General features: G+C 42.6%; 1 protein-coding gene across 1 annotated transcript in view; it reads left to right on the top strand.

The window, feature by feature from the left end:
* ERBB4 (erb-b2 receptor tyrosine kinase 4) overlaps nt 1-21,328 on the top strand; it is a 589,315-nt gene that overhangs the window by 411,975 nt on the left and 156,012 nt on the right. The window contains exons 18-20 of the mRNA XM_077829473.1: nt 10,669-10,801; nt 14,162-14,284; nt 16,817-16,915. Of these exons, the coding sequence (XP_077685599.1) occupies nt 10,669-10,801; nt 14,162-14,284; nt 16,817-16,915 (355 nt within the window). The remainder of the gene's footprint in view (nt 1-10,668; nt 10,802-14,161; nt 14,285-16,816; nt 16,916-21,328) is intronic.

The following is a 21,328-nucleotide window of genomic DNA, read 5'->3' as shown; positions in this document are numbered from 1 at the left end:
CTGCTGGACCTGCTGGCTGCTTCCGGGGCACAGTGCGGTACCAGGACAGGTAGGGACTAGCCTGCCTTAGCCCCGCTGAGCCACTGACTGGGAGCCGCCTGAGGTGAGCCCCAGCCTTGAGCCCCCCCTAAACCCAGAGCCCCCTCCGGCACCCCAAGCCCCTCTTCCCAGCCCAGAGCCCTCATCCCGCCTGCACCCCAACCCCTGCCTCAACCCACAGCCACCTCCCGCACTCCGAATCTCTCAGCCCCTCTCCCCAGCCTGGACTCCCTTCCTGCACCCCAAACCCCTCATCCCCAGCCCCACCCCAGAGCCCGCACCCCTGCCCCAGCCCAGTGAAAGTGAGTGAGGTGGGCGAGAAAAAGCCACTGAGGGAGGGGGAATGTAGTGAGTGGGAGTGGGGCCTCGGAGCAGGGGCGGGGCTAATGTGTTCAGTTTTGTGTGATTAGAAAGTTGGAACCCTATCTAATCATTTATAGAAGCACACACATGATATAGTACCTTAGATATAGATATATGAACGTGCTATTAAAAGGAAAACACATCAAGGCTAGACTGATGGACCCTTCATGCATTGTAATATAGATGCCAAATATAGTATAATAAAATTTAAATGGTCAAATTAAGGATTAATCTTGCAAACACTTGTTGAACAGAACTCCCATTGAAATCTATGTGAGCTCTGCATGTGGGTGGCTTGCAGGACTGTTACATACAGAAGGGTATCCATTGACAAAGATCATGCACGCTGCTTCAGCTGTGTTCTCACCTCAGTTGTTTCCTGCCAAATTTAAGGCTCAACCTCCAATGCACCAGCCCTTCTGCCCTGACTCATGTGAGCAGTCCTCTTGGTTTCAGTGGGACTGCTCATGGGATGAAGTTGCAGGACTGGCCTGTACAGGACCAGTTCTGCAGAGTGCCAACTTACTACTGAGATGTGCTGAGCTCCTTGAACTCTCATTAGCATCTAAGGGAACTGACAGTGATTATAACTTCACAGGATCGGTCCCCAGAAAAGCAAAAAATGAAGTCATAAAGGCCAGGAAAGCACAACTTCTGAAACAAGGAAGTTTGTAGAGGACTTCAGCACCAGCACAGAGATGCAATCCTAATTATTCTGGTCTGAATTCTTCCTGGAGCCCGAGGAAGCTGAAGTTATCCTAGATAATTCTACAGCTGGGACTGAAGAGTCCGTGTTCACCACCAGTAAGCTAAACTTCATTAAATCTGCACTGTGATTCTTAATCTCTTGGATAACGGTTCTCAAGGGGACTCCAATAACCACGAAGGCTAGCATTCCAAAAACCAATCAAAGGAAACAGAATTGTGCCTTACAGCAGCAAAGACAGACACACGCTTAAAGGGGTTGCCTGTTCTTTAAAGTGAGAAAATGAAGAACTTTGAGTGCAAGAGTCAGTGCTCTGATGCATGGTCAGTTGGGATCCCCCAGGGAAAGGGTGACTGACATGGAGTCCTTCCTCCGTTGTCTTTTGTGCCTGACACTAAGAAAGGGCAGTGGTCTAGACACTGAAGCTGAATGAAATCATAGGCTCTATAAACCTAACCTGAGGATGGACCAAATGCTCAATGTAATTAGTGTTTATATTTTATATTACACTGATAGGGTGCTTTAATGCTGGACCTCAACTCAAGTGCATGAACTGCATCACTTTAGCTAAAACACTCTACTCTGTCCCCAATTCTTACCTCTTTCTTAGGCTCCATAACCTTCCAGAGCTGGTTTTATAATTGGGAGAAGCAACTTTTGAATCCTCCAGTCAGGGTTTCCCCAGATTCTGTAAAGGTTAGGGGATTCCCTAACTTGTAAGGATCATTATGGGACCCATTTAATCAATCACTGGAATGCAGCCATTTCTGTAGTGGAACATAGCAGCTACGTAACAGTGCACAGTGGCTTCACAAAAACAGCTCAGTGCAGGAAGAGAGGAAGAATACTGTACCCGAATAAAAAAGTGCCATACAACTGGTTGGTTGAAAAATGTACACCTCCAAAAGTTCCTATTCAGTTCTTTATTCATGGCATGTGATTGGTCACCTGAATCACTTGCTGTTCTTTCTGTACCTTGATTGGATGACTGAAACATTCTAGAAAGCAGAATAATGACTGATTGCTCTATTGATTCACAAATACCCAGGCTCACATACATGTGGGCATGCTAACAAACAACAACTATTCCCAATTTTTGTGTGTGAACAAACACTTTTCCATGCATGTGTACATAGTTGTGCATAACTGTAAATAAAGAGTGGTGTGAATTTGATTGAACTGAGCTATCAATTGCAATCCTAATGTATTTCCAGTAATCCAGGATTTACAGTATTTACTCAGCTCTACGCACAAGCTGTGAGGTGGAATCTCTGAATAATTATTCTTGAGTTCTGCCTTTTCTGTGAAAAGTTGTAGAGGTTGGAGGGTGAAGGTAATGCAGAAGCTACTATAGCACAGTTGAATTTAGTTTACCTGTCCACTTTTGTTAGGAGTGAATTGCATATTTTGGACACAGAGATTAAGCGATGAAGAAAAAAAATCCTATCCAACAATTCTTGTTGCAGTGTCATGTGATGTTTCCATTCAGGTCAAGTTGGAGTGTTGTCTCCTGGGACCTATATTCTCCATTATGCACACCTCCCTATTAAAATTGTGGTTGTCCATTGATGGAATTGGGTCATACCACCATATTTTACTCATCCTGGTCTCCAAGTTGTATGACACTTTCTGCCATGTAAAGTGTTGCTTAATACTGTCTTAATTGACTTAATACGCCAGTAAAATATTGGGTGGAGAAAAGGATTGGCCTAATTATGCACTCTGAAAACCACAGTCTGACCAAATTTAAATTACTGTGGTTCTCGTGAAGTAGGTGTTTCCATGATAGACTGACCTGCTGGTGTATGATATCCTACAACTGAGTGTGCTACATGCTTAACATTTGAGGAAAGCACATTTTCAGTTTTAATAATGTCATTTGCACAAAATGAAACATGGAGTCAACTGCATGCAATGTGGTATAGCGAAGCCCATGTACTGTATCCTAACTCGGTTTATTGGACCTAGCATGTACTCTTTATGTATGCAGAGGGGAGCTGCTTAAGTTGAAGCCAATGGTCTTAGTCACAAATCAGCCCATCAGTGCACACTATCGATACGACTCTGGTTTTCTTTCTGTGAAGCAAAAATTACTCTTTCCAAAGAAAATGGAAAATATGACAAGAATATAAATGAACTGTTCTTTGACTTGATGAACCTGCTTCACCTGTGAGTCAAATCTAGTGGATTTAGCTGCCTTTCCATCACTGAAAAATCAATCCACCTTATCCAGGAGCTAACTTGGCATATTTTATAAGACGCATTAATCATTTAAACAACCGGCCTGGAAACAAAGTCATTGTGCAAGTTCTTACCAGTAACTTTCCCTTTCTTCTTTTTGTGGTGGAAGAGAAAAATCTCAGCGTAAAGATATCAAGTATGTGTAGTGCCCAATGGCCACCTCTACTGTATGTAAATAAAAGCACCTATATTTTACTACAGTGCTAATTGGTACTTCATCATTACTTATTTATTCCCAGGCAAAACCTATATTGATACGGAGTTAAAATTGTGAGTGCACATCAGTCACTTCTGGTGAAAACAAGACAGGGATGTCTTAATTTTCACCAATGAAGCATTCAAAATTCAAAATAAAGGAAGTGTAGTTTAGAAATGAATAGTTACGCCACCCAGACAGTCTTAAACCTGTCATTTGGTGACACCATGCAATAATTGTACAATTATAATTAATATATATTAGTGTCTGTGGTCCCAAATTAGACTGATTTTTAAAGACCTATTATTCTTCCTGCCCCTCCACATATTTTACAAAGTGAAATTACCCATCATACTATTAAAGTCAAACATAAAATTATCACATTAAGAGACAGTTAGGACATATTTTTACCAATTAATTGATCTTCCCACAGTGTTTGTTCATCCCATTGGCATTTGGCTTCCATTTCAGTAAAAACTTTTCTCATAATCAAAACAAGTACAACCCTCTCTAAACTTTGGCACCTTGTGTTAAACATTTTTTATTTGTTTTGAGGACAGCTTGATTAATAGTTTATTTTAAGAAGGGGAAGAATTTATTTCCAGAGTGATGCTAGGGATCAATTTTGTAAGGTGCTGAGAACTATGGCACTGATCCAGTAAAGCTTTTAAGCACATCTGTAATTCTAAAGCTTTTAAGCACATCTGTAATTCTAAGCATGCGAGTACTTTAACTGAAGTCAGTTTCCCCCTCTGTAAAATGGGGGTAGTGATACTGTCCTTCTTTGTAAAGTGTTTGAGATCTACAAATAAAAAGTGCTATATAAAAGAGCTGAGTATTATTAAAAAGAAAAGGAGTACTTGTGGCACCTTAGAGACTAACCAATTTATTTGAGCATAAGCTTCCGTGAGCTACAGCTCACTTCATCGGATGCATACTGTGGAAACTGCAGAAGACATTATGTACACAGAGACCATGACACAATACCTCCTTCCACCCCACTCTCCTGCTGGTAATAGCTTATCTAAAGTGATCACTCTCCTTACAATGTGTATGATAATCAAGTTGGGCCATTTCCAGTGCTGACATGATGATTCAGGGCACTACATGTGCCTTAGAATGGCAAGAGATAGCCAGTGAAGAATTCCCTTTGCAGAATTCTCCACCCCAATGTAACCAAAGGATTTTCTGTGGCCAGGTTCAGTACGGAGCTTACACCAGTGACAGAAGTTAGAGTAGGCTCGGAGCTGTTCTAATTTCCACCAGACCCAGGCAGGATCAGAGAGCCAGCAACCAGCTTCCTGCAGCTGTCACTCTCCACTGCGTCTTAGCATAGCTGGGACATAGCAGAGAATTGGGACCCCAGTGTTTTTGAAAATGATTTATGAAAATCTCCACTTTGGTGAGGAAACTTGCTTTGATGTCTCACAGTTGACATTATTACGCTTAATTTTCATGGAGTTCATTTTAATCCTGCAGTAAAAGTGGCGGGAGGAGGCAACGGCTGGTGATTGCATTCACAAACAGATTCGTTTGTAACAATAATGTAAGTGGATTAAGCTCTGAATGCCACTAGAGATTAGGGGTTTTGTGTCCAGTCACACATCAAGCTGAGGCCATGGGTAGGTGGCTGTGGCATAAGCAGAAAGACCCAGATTAAAAAATATAATGGGAAAAAGTTTCATGCCTGCGATTACACTCTGATCAACACCACCTTGCACGGATCAGTGTTAAGTCCACTTTCATTAAGAAGCCTTATTAATGACATGGAAGGAAAGGGTAAACAGCATATTAATGACATTTGCAGATGATATTAAATGTGAGGTGTTGCAAACACCAGAGACAGTAGAGAAATAACACAAAGGGGCTCAGTGAGCTTAGAAATATAGACAGGAAATGAAATGAGTCTTAACGACAGCCAAAAGAGCAAGTTAAGAAACCGAAGCGTTAAAAAAAAAAAAGAGAGAGAGGAGTGATACTTGCAAAAAAATTAGTGCCTAAAAGTGATCAAGGGATGATAGTGAACAGCAGTGAAATGTGAGGTTTCGGTGCAGTTATGGTGTCAAAAAAGTGATGGGGTCAAAGGCTTGTCATTTAAAACTACACAGGAGAAAGCATTTAACTCTGGGGAGGAACTCAGCATTGGCAGGAAGATGAACAGGATGATCTAATATCTCTTTCCCTCTGTAACGTTTGCAAGATTGTATGACTTTGAAGACATGATGGTGGAGCTATAAATGAAGTACTATTACAATGAAAGAAATGTTTACTATTCCGTTCCAAAGCAAAACCTACCACAGTTTTATTGCTTAAGTCTTACTGGTTAACACTTAGCAATACTTGTTTCAAGTCCCACATGATCTCTACTATGCCACTTTTGGGGGCATAATAATGAGTAGAGTGTTTACACTCAGCTCCTGAAGTTTTGAATAACACATGCAAATTTCTGCGGTCTTGAGACTCTATTTGGATTACCTACAAATATTTGGATACCTAAGTGATGTGTTAAGCTCCTAAGGATTAGTCACTTTCCTATGGGTAAGCATGATAATGAACATTTAAACATGGGAGCTTTATTACCCAGATCTGGTCATTTAATTTGGCAGATTTAAATTTATGCTGTCTGAATTTGATACAGTACTTCTGACTGATCAGATCTGTCTGATTTCAGACTGGTCAGAGGAAGCAATTGGAAGAATCCATTGGGATTTTCAGCAGGTTACTCAATGTAAAACTTCTCTGTTTTCGACAAGCAGTACAGCATGATATTAATAGGCCATATGCGTTCTTTCAGTGTTACCTGTGTATGGTGCAGGCGTGCTCTTGTAGAGAAAGGTCATCTTCATAAAAAATATTTTATCATTGTCCAAGTGACAGCTTCAACTAGTGTCGCTTTTTCAGAACCTCCTTTGGGAGAGCCTTTATTTTGTTATTTGTATGAGAAATATTAAGATCTACATGTCTTTTTAATGAGAGTTTCTACCTCCTGAAATAATAAAATACTATAGTAAGAGCAGAGGTAATGGATGAGGAGCAACAACACCTCACAGCTTGATTTCTAGCTGTTCAATTAGACTTTTCTGAAAACATGTATTTATAAAACTAGAGAGACAAGATGAGTGAGGTAATATCTGTTATTGGACCAACTTCTGTTGGTGAGAGAGACAAGCTTTCACCACGTGGAGCTGCTCTTCAGGTCTGGGAAAGGTGTGTGTGTGTGTGTAATATAGGGACCACTTCACCCCAGACTGAAAAGCGGCCATGTCTGTGGGGAACTGAGATGTCATTGCATAACAACATTAGCAATGTTATACAGCTGATTTGTATCCATTTGAAAATAAAGGAGACATTTAGGCAGGCAGAATGTAATATCAAGTTGTGTGAAACTTTCATAATGACACGTAAAACCAAAAAAATGATTTCATGTTTTCTTAAACACCTGGAACTTTCACCAGGTCACAACATTGCTCTCTCTAACCTCTCAGTGTCTGAATTTCTGCTTGTTGACGATCACATGGTCTCTTTCAGCATTGTCCATCAGTTCTTTCTCTCTCACCCTGTCACTTAGCCTTTCTGTGATGTCCCATCCGTTGCATTGATGACTTCTTATCTGCTTTCAGTTCTCTCCTCCTCTTTCTTTTTTTCCATTGATATGATTTTTGATTCTCTTCATCCCTCCCTCCCTCTCCTTCACCCGTTTCTCTTTTGTCCCCACTTCATTTGGAAAGTCTGCCCGGCCAATCCCCAACCCTGCCTCACACCGCAACATCTGCTTCCGTTCCCACTCTCACAATGCAGTCTCTCTCTGGTGGACATCATATCACCCAGGCTGACTTCCTCCACTGCAAATTCATTCTCTCTTCCTTTAGATCTTCTGTCTTCCTAGGTAAACAACTCTACTTCTCCAACTAGATTGAATCACGTGTCCTCAATCCCAGTCACCTTTTGCCGCCTTTGACTCACTCCTCAAACTCTTCTGCCTCCACTTCTCTCTCCACACAGGATCTCACCAATTTCTTCAAAGAGATGATTGACAACCTTCCCTCTCCCCTCCTACAACTCTTCCCTCCTTCTCTTCTGCCACAGACTCAGAACTGTCTTGTCTGCTCTCCTACTCTAATCACTCTACATGACCAATGACCTCCATCCCAACTCCTGATCTTCCTTATGCCCACCCTCATCCCCTCCCTTACACTTCTCCTTAACCCTTTGCTCTCCTCTGGCTCTTTTTCCTCAAAATATGGATATGCTTTAATCTCTCCCATTTTAAAATAACCCACCCTTGACCCCACTTGCCTTTCCAAATATTGCCCTTTCTCCCTTTCATTTCTAAGCTCATTGACTGCACTGTTTATTGTTACTGTCTGGAGCTCCACTCCTCAGATTCCATCCTAGACCCTCTTCAATCCAGCTTCTACCCCTTGTACTCCACAGAAACCACTCTCCCCAAAGTTTACAATTGTTTCTTCCTAGAGGAAGCTCAGCACCATGCTCATCCTCCTTGACCTATCAGCTGCCTTTGGCTCAGTTGACTGTGGTCTTTGTGAAATCTTGTCCTTGCTTGGCTTCCAGGACTCTGTGTTTTTACCTCTCTAATATCTTCTTCAGTGTGTTTTTGGAGAACCCCCATCATCTCCCCTCCAGCATTCTGAGGGAATTCCACAGGGTTCTGTCTTTGGTCTCTTCTCTTCTCTCTCTCTACACCTTATATCTAGGTAAGCTCATCCACAAACACAAATTCAGCTACCATCTCTATGCTAAGAACTGAGATCTACCTCTCTACAGAGGTCTCCTTCTGTCCAAATTCAAGTATTGGCCTGTCTCTGACATTTCCTCATGGATGCCTACCCATCAGCTCAAACTTAAAATGCCTAAAGCAGAGCTTACTCTTCCCTCCAAGTCCTTCCCACAACCTCCTTTCTAGATCATGTGGACAGCACCACCATCCCGCCTGTCACTCAGGCCCATATTCTTGGTGTCATCTTTAGATTCAGATCTCTGTCAAGGTCCTCACATACAGGCAATATCTTAGTCTTTCAGATTCTTTCTACATAACATCTCTAAGACATACCTTTCATCTCCATCTACTCAGCTAAAACTCTCATCCAGGCTTGCATCTCACATCTTGACTACTGCAACAGCCTTTTCTCTGGCCTTGAGAAATACAATTTTATCCTGCTCATATGCATTCAGAATGCCCCTGCAAAGATCATTTTACTCGCCCATCACTTGTACCACATCACCCCTCTCTTCGCATCCCTCCACCCACTCCCCCTTCTTTATTGCATCAAACATGCGCTACTTGTCTTACTTGAAAAGGTCTTTCCAGCCTATCCCTACCCTACCTATCTTCTCTCATTCACTATGGAGATGTCCACTCCCACCTCCAATTGCCCACTTGTTTTCAAACAGGAACCTTTGGGCTTTGGGCTTTCTCTCAGACCACCCCTCAGGCTTTGGAGAAGCTTCTCATGAACATCCGGAAAGCTGCCTTGTAAACCTCCTTCAAATCCCCCTTTTACCATGGTGCCTACAAAAAGCTGACAATAGTTAGGCTTTCGGTGCGCTGAGACCACAGCCTGCCATGTTGACCAATATTGGCTCATTGTTTCTTGTACTCATCATTTGTCTATCTCTTGTCTTTTGTTTTACACTTTTAGCGATTTGGGGCAGGTCCCATCTTTTGTTCTATGTTTGTACAGTGCCTAGCACTGTGGGGTCCTGGTCTATGACAAGGGTTCAAAGGTGCTAGGATAATACTAAGTGTGATGGGGTATGTAAAACTTACTCTACTACAGCCACTAAGGGGTTCCAGCACAGAGTAGCTACCTCTCCAGCTGTGGCTATTTGTTTGACCAGCAAGAGTTGGGGTGAGAAAAGATAGGAGTTGCTGAAGAAGCTGAGAACTACCCAGCATCAGCAGCATACTTACAGAAAGCTGCCCAAGATGTAGGATCAGAAGCCCTGGTTGGACTGTAGTGAGACTGCTGAGGTGTGGGGAGTAGAAGCCGTAAAGGGTTACCCCTTCACCTATGCTCCTTGAGCGGAAAGAGAACTTAACTCTTTGCTGCCAGGTCCAGGAGGAATACAACATAGGGATTTGAGATTAGCTGGAGTTGAACTAAGAGGCTAGGGCAACAGGGTCGTAAAAGTCTGGTGTACTCCCAAGGAATTCATGGCCAGATGAAAGGGGCGAACTCCCCCCTCAGAAGTTCACAAACCTTTGTGCAGCTGGGGCTGAGTTGTGGGTGCCAGGGAGGGATTTGTAGTTTTTTTGTGCAAGCCGTGCGTAATTTGGCAGTGTCACATGGTTTCAACCTTAAACAAGACCTAACTTGGCAGCCTTTGTCTGTCATTTGAGTTTTGGCATTTGTTTGAACCCAAATATCATAGCAAAACTTAGGGGGTACAATCACATGCAAAGTCGAGCCAAACAGAAGTCCACTGAACACTTATCAAATAAAACTGCTGAACTGTGCACAGCTCTGATATTTACCTAAGGTGAAATTTATATGGACACTGGGAGCTAACATCCTAACTCTTGTAAAAACATCAGGGCTTCAGGTTTACATCTCCATTGAAACATGGCACCTCCAACAGTACAGTATCTTAAGCACTCTCTCTGAAGAGGCCCATGTAGCAATGTCTCTGGAATTATGTGATTCTTTCAGAACCAGCCTTGATTAACTTATGATCACAGCCCAAAGTGGTATCAGTTAATCTTTCATAATTTCAGTGTTATTTTTTATCTCAATATGCAAAAATAAGAGTTAATCCAGTTGGATTTAAAAAGGAAGACATCAGATTAGTTAACTTCCTTGCAGAACAAGCTTCTGGTACATGTATCCTCATTTTGCCATTGCAGGTTTGCATTTGCCATCAAAGTGCATGTTGTATTTCCTTGTCCATGACTTCACAAGAATGCATTAAAAAATAATATCCTAGATGTGAAAATGGAAAGCAATGCCACACTTAGTGAGCTTTCCTTGACTTATCATCTGACATGACTGCATTTTGAGAGCTATACGCTTCATAAGTTTCCCAGGTGGTTTATTTCATGCATGCAGCTGTTCTTTGCTCTGTTTCCCTGCCTTGCATTAAAGTCTTTGATTCTGATTGGTAGAACCCCCCTGATTGCTGCAGGCGTGATTGGTGGACTCTTTATCATCGTCATTGTGGGCCTGACATTTGCCGTTTATGTTCGGCGGAAAAGCATCAAAAAGAAGAGGGCCTTGCGGAGGTTCCTGGAGACTGAGGTGAGGATATTTTCTGTTGTACCATTCAGAAAAGCTGAACATTTGGAAAGATGCAGGGTACTACTCTACTTTTTACACAGAATGTATTAGGATTCTATTCCAACCCCCACTGAGTCCTTGGAAATACTTCCATAGACTGGACTTATTGGATAGTGTGAATGAAGCTATTCTAGGACATTAGTTTTCTATTGATACATCCAGAGGTGCTGACTTTCTGATTTCTTGGGAATGCTCGACCCCGCCCCACCTACAACCCAGGCCCACCCTCACTCCACCCTTTCCAGCAAGGCCTGCCTCTTCCTGCCCCTCCTCTTCCTTCCCCTGCTCCACCCCCGCCCTCCCTCTTCCTACCCCATTCCACCCCTCCTCCAAGCATGCCCTGCCTTCACACTGCCTCTTCCTGCCTCCGCTCCTTCCCCTCTCCCCAGCGCCTCCTGCCCGCCACTGAACAGCTGATGCTCAGCATGTGGGAGGGGGAGGAGCTGATTGGCAGGGTCCATCAGTGAGTGCGGAGCACCCACTGTTTTTCCCTTGAGTGCTCTGGGGCTGGAGCACTCACGGAGTCAGCAACAATGGATACATTAGTTCATATATTTTAATGACAAGAAGGGAGCATTATGATCATCTTGTCTCACATACATGTCCCTATCCTGTTCCCAACAGAAATTAGGCCCTAATTTATCTAATTACTTAATTGTATATTCAAAGCCCATTGAAGTCAGTGATAAGACTCCAGTTGTCTTCACTGGACTTTGGATCAGGCCCTTGCTGAAAACGAATGGTGTTAAGCACATGCTTATGTGCCGGAACTTTCATTTATTACATGTTTGTACAGTGAGTAAGGCAATGTGGTAGTGAGTAAGTTTGTACAGTGAGTAAGACAACCTTTTTGAGGCCTGTAGGCACTATCCCAATATAAATAATAACAAAATTGCTTACTGCTAAAACTTCCATTGATTCAGATGGGAACTGGACTAGGCCCATGGTCCCATTGGCTAAAAAATGAGATGGAGCCTTAGAACAAACTATTTGGGCCCAACGTACCCTGCCTAACATCCTGGCTTCACTATTGGGTGGGGAAAAAACAGTCTCAGTGCTCTTCAAAAGCTTTATTTTTGGTTGGAAATGCATATTTGATCATCATTAAAATTTAATCTTAAATTTTCAGCTACAAATGAAGGTCGACACAGGATCTCCTAAACCCTACATGTCTGACACACTTTCAGAGATGTATAATACAGACAGATCCATCTAAAGGGAAAAAAAGTTTAGGAAAACCAATAGTCATTGATCTGCTGATTCCATTGTGTTATGATTGGTGTCATTAAGGTCTTGCTCCTGCTCCCATTGAATTCAATGGTGCGAGATTGATCCCAAATGACTTCCAGAGCAATATTGTGTTTTCATTAATCTTCTTCCTGAATGGCTGCAATTTTGGGTTGTTTCTAATTTTTATTAATAATAATCAGTCATCCAGGAATATCAGTAGATGGAATTGATACTATCCTGAATATATAATTGTTTAAGGTAAAGTTTGTAACCAAACGTTGGTTAAAGATAAATTATTGCAAAGAGCTTTAGGGAATGACAGCTATTTTATGTGGACGCTGAATTTCCATTAACAGCTCTCTGATTCTCTGCTTGGGCTAGCACAGGTGAGGGTGGGTGAGGGGTTACTCTAACCTGTGCCAGATGGCAACCATCCCCAAAGGACTGTCCAGTGGCTGAGCACTTGTGACAGTTGCCATCCTGGTTGAGACACTGTTGAGTGAACCAAGGACATCCACAGCTAAAAGTATGAGTTACTATAGTTTGAGCTAAAGAGCCAGGCTTTTTAGCTGAGGTCTGTAACAGATCCATAACCTCTGCAGATCAACACACAGAGATCAATGGGTTACACCTCCACTCTTGTTATATCTCCTTCTTGCTGCTCTCCACCCCAGCGTGCCCCAGTGCTGGTTGGCTGTTGGGGATGGTAGTTGGAGCAACGTACATCAACTCTTCATCTTCTGTGGATGGCCTTAGACTGGGAGAATCCCTGGCATGGGTGAAACCCCAGATTCCATCTCCTTTGCATGGCCAGGGCAGCACAAAGGGGAATAGGAATTATTTGGGGTCAAGTTCTGTGGGAATCTATGAAGTGAACCAAGATTGTGGCCCTGTGTGTGTTCACCTCCCATATCTGTATATTTTTTTTTTTTGCTTTTTTTTTACATTTGACCTACATCTTCCACCATAACAAGTACTGAAAAGTAAACTATATTGGGGGCCAGAGGGAGGCAACCTTTGAAAATATTGCTGTCAGACTCTCCGTACTCACTTGACTTGTTGCTGTTTGTTTTTGTTATATATTTTCTTTAAGTACTTTTTTAAAGTAATTTCCAGCTACTGGTATTTCTACTTGCACCAAAGCAGTTTGTTCAGCTAACGAAGTAGTCCATGATGCTCATAGAAGCATGATAATAGTGCTCAAACTGAAGAGCACAATGCACTTAGCCTTGTAAACAGACACTTTGAAATACTGCAGTGGTTTCAAACCAATTTGAGTAGGAGTAGCCCTTAATTATTTTCCTTCTCCTGAGAGAGGACAGGCTATTTGTCAGTGTTTAGAGTATTGTCCTTTTCATTTATTTTTCATTTATTTTTAAAGAAACATTGTTTTTCAGTCAAAGGCAGTATGTTGCTGAGATTGGCTGGCTTTTTGACTGAGCATACCTCTGTACTTCATTCACAAACTTTGTTGGATTGTAATTCACAAAGTACCAGTGCTTGCAATAAATTAGCTGTGGCTGTAAATTCTTGTTTTACTGCAGATGTTTTCTGCTTCTGAAAAAGCTGCCCTCCTTTAAGGCACAACTAAAGCATAGAGCAATGAACCTTACTCCTCAAAAAGAGGATAAGAATTTGATGAACCAATAAGTCACAATTATTCAAAAGCAAAACAGCCACTTTAAAGGGGCACTAAAATTACCAAAAATAGAATATGGTGCACTGATAATAAATGCTGTGTTTCCATCATATAGAAAACATTTATCTTGCTGCAATTAGCAAAAGTCATTGGGGACATATTGTGACACTGGTTCAGTTTCCAGTTCATAATTGCATCATGCAGCGCCTAGTGGAAACTGTATACTCCACTAGGATCCTTCAGTTGGTTTCTGTTGGTTTTTTATTGGCCTTGACCGGTTTCACTTGAAGAATCGATCACCCTGGCACCAGTAGACCACTAGATCCATTGCTTTACTGTAATAACTAGTTAGCCAACTGGAATGAGTAGGAACCAGATGAAAATTTTCAATAGGAATTCTCACGAGGTCTTCCTGTGTCCGGTGTATAATCCTGATGAATTTTGATTTGCAGCTGGTGGAGCCCTTGACTCCAAGTGGCACAGCACCCAACCAAGCACAGCTTCGTATCCTGAAGGAAACTGAGCTAAAGCGAGTCAAGGTCCTTGGCTCTGGGGCCTTTGGAACTGTGTATAAGGCAAGTATCTTCACTGAATAGCGTCGAGTGGCCTTATTTCTGTTTTGAACCCTATGGATCACTGAAAGTGTTACATCGCAGTGTGGGACCCAGCCCTTGTCTATATAAGAGATGGGTCTGAATCATAACCTGAGGTCCACATGCCACAGCCTTTCAGGGGAGTTCATCTGTAGGTATGATGATGCATCTTGAGTACATATCTAGTTTCAACTGCTGATTTCCGCTTCCCTTGGTATAGGCACAAGGGTTTCTGCATGTAGAGAAAAATTATGCCTCACACAAACATACAGACCTGAAGAATGTACAGGATAAATAGTCTTGAAGTTAAAGAACAGGAATGGGATTTTGTGCTTCTATTTGTAGCTCAATAACTGACGTAGTATGCACATTGTGCAAGCCAGTTAATCTCTGTACCTCATTTGACCGAGCTGTAAAAAGGGTATAGTAATAATTATCTCCCTTATACAATAATAGAAACATAATTAGCTAAGCTTTGATCCTTTTCCCATTAAAAACAGTGGCAAATCTCCCTTAACGTTTATTAAGCACTTTGGATTCCACAGTTTAACGGTCATAGTTAAAGTGCTTAGAAGCACTAAGTAGAGTTGGTTGAAAAAGAAGTGGGGAAAAATCACATCTTCAACATTTTGTAATTAAACTTGTGATGAAATTTCAAAATTCCAAGAAACCTGACCAGCACCTTATAATTAAGGCTAAGATTTTATCTCGGTTATTTTTAGTAAAAGTCACGGGCAATAAACAAAAATTCACGGAGCCCGTGACCTGTCCATTACTTTACTAAAAATAACCAGGGGGCAGGGCTAGGTAGGGAGGAGAATCCCCACCCCCAGTCTCCTGTAACACCGCCATCAATGGCAGGTTGCTCCAGAGGCCTGGCAAGGAGACAGAGACTCTGCTTCTGGGAGTGCCAACCCTCCTCTGCCCAGCTGTTCCAGATCAGTCAATAACTGCCCCCTCACCCACCCAACAGGGACGGAGGGAGCGCATAACTAGGGGAGCAGAGCCCAATACAGGCTCCTTGTGGAAGTGGGGCAGAGACACGCAGGCAGGAGCAACAGAGGTCAGAGCCAGGTGTCTGCAGCTATGGGACAGAAAGGAACATGGGCAATGTGGCAAACAATGCCTTACACTGGGTAGTTGCGATAGGAAATGGGACCCAGGGTGCTAAAGCCAAAAAGGAACCCAGACAAGCTCTCTGCTGCTGGTACCCATTCACTGTAAGTTGAGCCCTACCCAAATTGCCATTCCTAACTACACCACTGCTTGGAAGCAAGGCCGAGCAAAGGAACATGGATAGTTCTGTGTGTTATGGACATGCTGACATTACTGGGCAGAAATGGAGTTTTCATGTCAAGAAGGTTCATTTACACTAAAACTTTTCCATTCTGCAGTTTTGTCTTTGAATTTCCAATAGGAAGGATATATCTAGCGGGGGGTCTTGCAGGGGTCTGTCCTGGGTCTGGTCCTATTCAATATTTTCATTAATGACTTGGATAATGGCTTGGAGAATGTGTTTATAAAATTTGCGGATGACACCAAGCTGGGAAGGGTTGCAAGCACTTTGGAGGACAGGATTAGCTTTCAAAACAACCTTGACAAATTAGAGAATTCAACAAGATGAAATTCAGTAAAGACAAGTGCAAAGTACTGCATTTAGGAAGGAAAACTCAAATGCGCTACTATAAAATGGGGAATAACTGGCTAGGCAGTAATATTTCTGAAGAGGGTCTTGGAGTTATAATGGACCACAAATTGGCTATGAGCCAACATATGCAGGTGCGAAAAAGGCTAATATCATTTTGGGGTGTATTAATAGGACTGTCTTATGTAAGACATGGGAGGTAATTGTCCCACTGTACTTGGCATTGGTGAGGCCTCAGCTGGAGTACTCCATCCAGTTCTGGGCATCACACTTTAAGAAAGATGTGGATAAATTGGAGAGAGTCCAGAGGAGAGCAACAAAAATGATAAAGTTTAGAAAACCTGCCCTATGATGAAAGGTTAAAAAACACTGGGCCTGTTTAGTCCTGAGAAAAAAAGACTGAGGGGGAAACTGAGAAGAGTCTTCAAATATGTTAAGGGTTGTTATAAAGAGGATAGTTTGTTCTCCATGGCCAGTGAAGGTAGGACAAGTAATAATCAGCTAAATCTGCAGCAAGGGAGATTTAGGTTAGATATTAGGAGAAACTTTTGTAACTCTAAGGGTAGTTAAGCTCTGGAATAAGCTTTGAAGGGAGTGGGATGGAATCCCCATCACTGGAGGTTTTTAAGAACAAGTTGGACAAACACCTGTCAGGGATGGTCTAGGTTTACTTAGTCCTACCTCAGTGCAGGGGGCTGAACTGAGGTCCCTTCCAGCCCTACATTTCTATGATTCAGTGTACTTACTCTGTGTGTTTTGAGTTCTGATATTCCTTGCTGAACTGGATGTTGTATCATGAAAAGAGATATAGCCACGGAGAAAGATTTAACAATTGGTGTGGAGTTAATTTTTGTATCTTTCTTCCCTAGGGTATTTGGGTTCCCGAAGGAGAAACAGTCAAGATTCCTGTGGCTATTAAAATCCTTAATGAGACGACTGGTCCCAAGGCAAATGTGGAGTTTATGGATGTAAGTAAGAGGTGTACAACCTCTCTGACTCTGCCTATATATAATATGCTAGCGCTGACAGTGGGAAAAAATCAGTCTGTAATCTCCACAAACTGTAAAGGTAATTTTCTGCCTATTTTTTTATTCCTTTCTATTTCAGTATTAAGTGGATGCCGGTCTAAGGGCTCTAGGTGCCCTAAAACTTAATTAAGCCTGTGTCTGTGCTATGATCCCCCGGCACATGTACACACATTTGTGCTTGCTGGTATCTACCTAGCATGTGTATAGATAGCAGTGTATCATGGTAGCATGGGCAGCAGCAAGTATAAAGCCTCCTAAAAGCAGCGGGCAGGTACTGGGCAGAGCTCGGCCATGCCTCTGCTGCCAGTACCCATGTTACCATGGCTATTTATACTTGTGCTAGCTAGCTGAGAGCTAGCACGAGTATACGCACACAAGCTGGGGAATCCGCTCCTAGTGTAGACGTAGCCTGATGCTACAACACACTACCCCCAGTAGCAACTTAGTCAGGTCTAGTGTACAACCCTTGGCTCTCCCGCACCTCCCCGCTGTCATTTTGGAAACTTATCCTCAGCCCTCTCTGTCCTGCAGTCTTCAAAATTAGGGCTCAGAACATCAGACATGTTAAATCAGCCATGCTCTATGGGAGCCAGTGCAGGCAGGCAGGTATACACCAGTGGAGGTAGTCTCCGCTGGAGCGCTGTCTACCCGGCTCCCTTAGGGGGTAGGGCATGTGTGTAAAGGGTGAGTGGTGAAACAGCTGGCATGAGGTCCCCAGTGGCAGAAGTCGGAGTAGGCCCCTGGCTGCTCTAACATCCTCCACACCAGGCAAGGAGGGTCCAAGAGCTGCAATAACCAACCACGTGTAAACGGGGGAAAGTGAGAAAAAGTATATTGGATTTTTATTAGCCCGTCAGTTTTAATAATCTAGAGCAAGGGTTCTCAAGCTGTGGGTTGGGACTCCAAAGTGGGTTGCAACCCAGTTTTAATGGGGTCACCAGGGCTGGCTTAGACTTGCTGGGGCCCAGGTTTAAAGCTGAAGCCTGGCGGTGGGGCTCAGGTTACAGGCCTTCTGCCTGTGGCTCAAGCCTTTTGGCTTTGGCTTTGCCCCTGCCCCCAGGGGTAGTGGGACTCAGGCTTTGACCCTCCCTACCTGGGGTGGTGGGGCTTGGGCGGGCTCAGGTTTCAATGCCCCCTCCTGGGGTCTTGTAGTAATTTTTGTTCTCAGAAGGGGGTCGCAGTGGAATGAAATTTGAGAACCCCCGATCTAGAGTGTTGTTAGTGAGAGGTTGGGATCATATTTTTATAAATAAGTTTTATATTCACAAAGTCCGTAAGTGCAATTTTCAGCTCAGTTTTAAGCGAAAAGGTCACTGTCATTATGAACATGTGTGTCTCATGCAGTGACAATATTTTGACAGTCCAGATGAGTTTTCTTCTTGTTTTTGGCAAGCCCTAAATTATAAAATTCCTCTTTTTAACTGGGAAATTACTGAAGACTTTTGCATTTCTAAGGTTGTGTGTGTGTGTGTAACTTGATTAGCATTAATGATAGCAGAAACCAAATGGAAACTGTGCTCCCATTATGTAGTCTACTCTGTCATTGATAAACCAGCAGAAATGTACAATTACAGCTTCAGCTATTTCAGACAAATTACCATGTGTGAACTCTCAGGCTTACACTGAGATCAAGGTATTTTCAACGCTGTTCAGAGCATTGCACAGTTCATGCTGATGACATCAATAATCGTTGTTCACAAACAAAGAAGTAAGCCAAAGTAGGCCAAGTTGACTTCTGCTCTGATAGCCCTCCTCCACTGGCTGTTTCTAAGGAGGATTGAATGTTTATTTAATGGGCAAAGTCACTGTCTGTCTTCTAAGTGAGTAGTAATAACTATAGATATCTGAAACATTAGGGTCCTGATGCATCATAGTCAAGCCTCCCTGTGAAATAAATGTGCAAAGAACGAAGGGCCATTCAGTGGGAGCTGAGCCTCTCTACTTAATGGCAGAATTCAACTCTGTGGGCCAAAACCTCAGCTAGTGTAAATTTGGCACAGCGTCCGTCACATCAGTGGAGCTATGTAGTTGACACCAGCTGAGTATCTGGCCCTGTCTGTTGATAAGTTATAAAATAAGAAAACAATCATATATAATAGTGCATACATAATGCCTGTCATCCCTTGATCTCAAAGCACCTCAGAAAGGAGGGCACATAAAGATGGGGGTACTGGGCACTGGGAGGGGAAGTGACTTGTCTGAGATCACCCAGCAGTTCAGTATCAGAGCCAGGCATAACCCAGAGTAATGCTTTATTCACCGGACCACTGCCTTCAGTGTATACGTCATAACATTTGATACATTGCTCAGAAATAAGGGCTGTCTCCTTACCCTTCTAGAAAGTTATAACAGTAGCATGTATCAAAAGCAGTCATGTTAGGCTCAGTCCCACTTCAAATTACGGTCCCTTAGAAGCCGGTTTCTCCCCCGCATCTCCCAGTGGTCACAAAGTGGAGAAAATTTAAAGATGAGTCATCTTAGTTCTAACACATCTGAAAACTCTGGCCCAGATTGCCAGCTGTAGCTCTGTTGGAGTCATTAGAGTGACAAGGAACAGCACGATGGAGAGAGCATTAGCTTAACATGACACCCTTCAATAGATGCTGCTATAACCCTGGGGTCACAAAGACCACATGTATCCCTGAGGACCTTCTATAACTAGGGATAATTATTGGTGGCAGCAGAGTCAATCTCATTCTTTAGAAGAAACTACCAGTGCCCATTTTATTGTGATCTGTTGGCAGAGATTTTTTTCCCCCTACATCTTCTGTGTTTTGAAATAAACAGGAACCCAATCCTGAACTCACTTGTTGCTTTTTTTTTAAAATGTATTTATATAAGAGAGTTAGGTCTTGCCTACACTTAAAAGTTTTGCCACTTTCATCAGGCCAGCCTAGTACTTTGAGATATTGATAAAAACTATATATAACAGCTAGGTTTATTATTATTGTTAGTGTAGATTCAGTTGAGCCAATATAAAAGTGCTTATGTCAGTTGATCTTATTCCAGTTTGATGGAGCAAAATAAGCTATACTGATATAAAGCATCTTTATACCAGTATAACTCTGTCTACACTGAGCTTTTTATTGGCATAACAATGTTGTCAAACTGTTGCACCCCAATAACATGACAAAACTTTAAGTCAAAGCAATTATGTTGTTCTGGAAAAGCATTTTTACAGACATTCCCAACGGCTTGGTTAGTTAAAAGCACTTAGCCTTCAATCTTCTGCAAGCATGCAGTATAACTGTGCCTCTTGTGAGGAATTATTTCATACATCATGATATGTGTCCTTGTACCTTGCACTTAAAACTGATAAGTTTAGCATTGCTGTCTGAGAGTGTATGTAATGAGAAGAACCCATCATAAAATCCATTTCGATTCATATACACAATGGTATGTCTTAGGTCATCTAACCATTTGAGTGGCATGAATGATGTACAGAAAAGATCCAGCATCCCATACAAGACCGAGAGATTAGCAGTAGGGCCCATTGGTTCTTGTTAAAACTTTTAATGTCGACAGAAAGCAAGTCAGAGAATGCTTTATGAGCAGTTGAGATTCTGCTAAATGTTGCACTAAAAGAGAATAAGGCACGGCAATTTGGCAACTAGGCTGTCATTTCAGCACCCTTGAACACCTGCTAATGGATCCATAATGCCTATAATGGTATAAATGCATCATGTTAGCACGTGGCATAGACAACCCGCTCCTCCTGTCAGGCAATACTGAGTGTCTTACCAAACTACATCCCTAATTTGGAATATTTCTTCAAAGAAGCACAGAAGATAGTATTTTCCTTGTTTTCTTTACACATTCCTGGTACAGTTCTTTCCGTCTTTTTCTTCCACCTAGCACCGTAGTCGAAAGCATCTTCCAATGCTGAATAAAGCATTGAAAATTCCATTAAGTGGCCTATACATCTCCCTCCTCAACAGGAGGCTGTGGGAATTAAATCTATGTGTGAACTTCCATATTTCTCTCCTTCGTGGAGGTAGTTGCTACTGTTGTGGGAAGACTAGGTTGAGGAGTTCTGCACTTAGTTGTGAAGGTAGTGAAGTCTGTGGTTCATTTCAGCTATTCACAGCATATGATTACTTGCCTGAGTCACATGGTATTGTTCCTTCTCTCTGGTTGGAAGACCACATTTCATCTGCAGCAGATCACCACTGGAATTGATGGAGCAATGTCTCTTGCAGCTGGTTTATCTGAAAGGAGAAGTTGGGGGAAAGTAGCTGATGTATCCTGAAGGCCCAGGAGGCAATAGGAGGGAACCAAACTCCCCCCATTAGCCAAAAGTTGGCAGCAGTAAGAGAACATAAGGGTCCTGGGTACGGATATGCAGGAGGAGAG

The sequence above is a fragment of the Eretmochelys imbricata genome, chromosome 11 (assembly GCF_965152235.1).
Source record: "Eretmochelys imbricata isolate rEreImb1 chromosome 11, rEreImb1.hap1, whole genome shotgun sequence".
Taxonomy (NCBI): Eukaryota; Metazoa; Chordata; order Testudines; family Cheloniidae; genus Eretmochelys; species Eretmochelys imbricata.
This window is presented reverse-complemented; position numbering and strand designations above follow the sequence as displayed.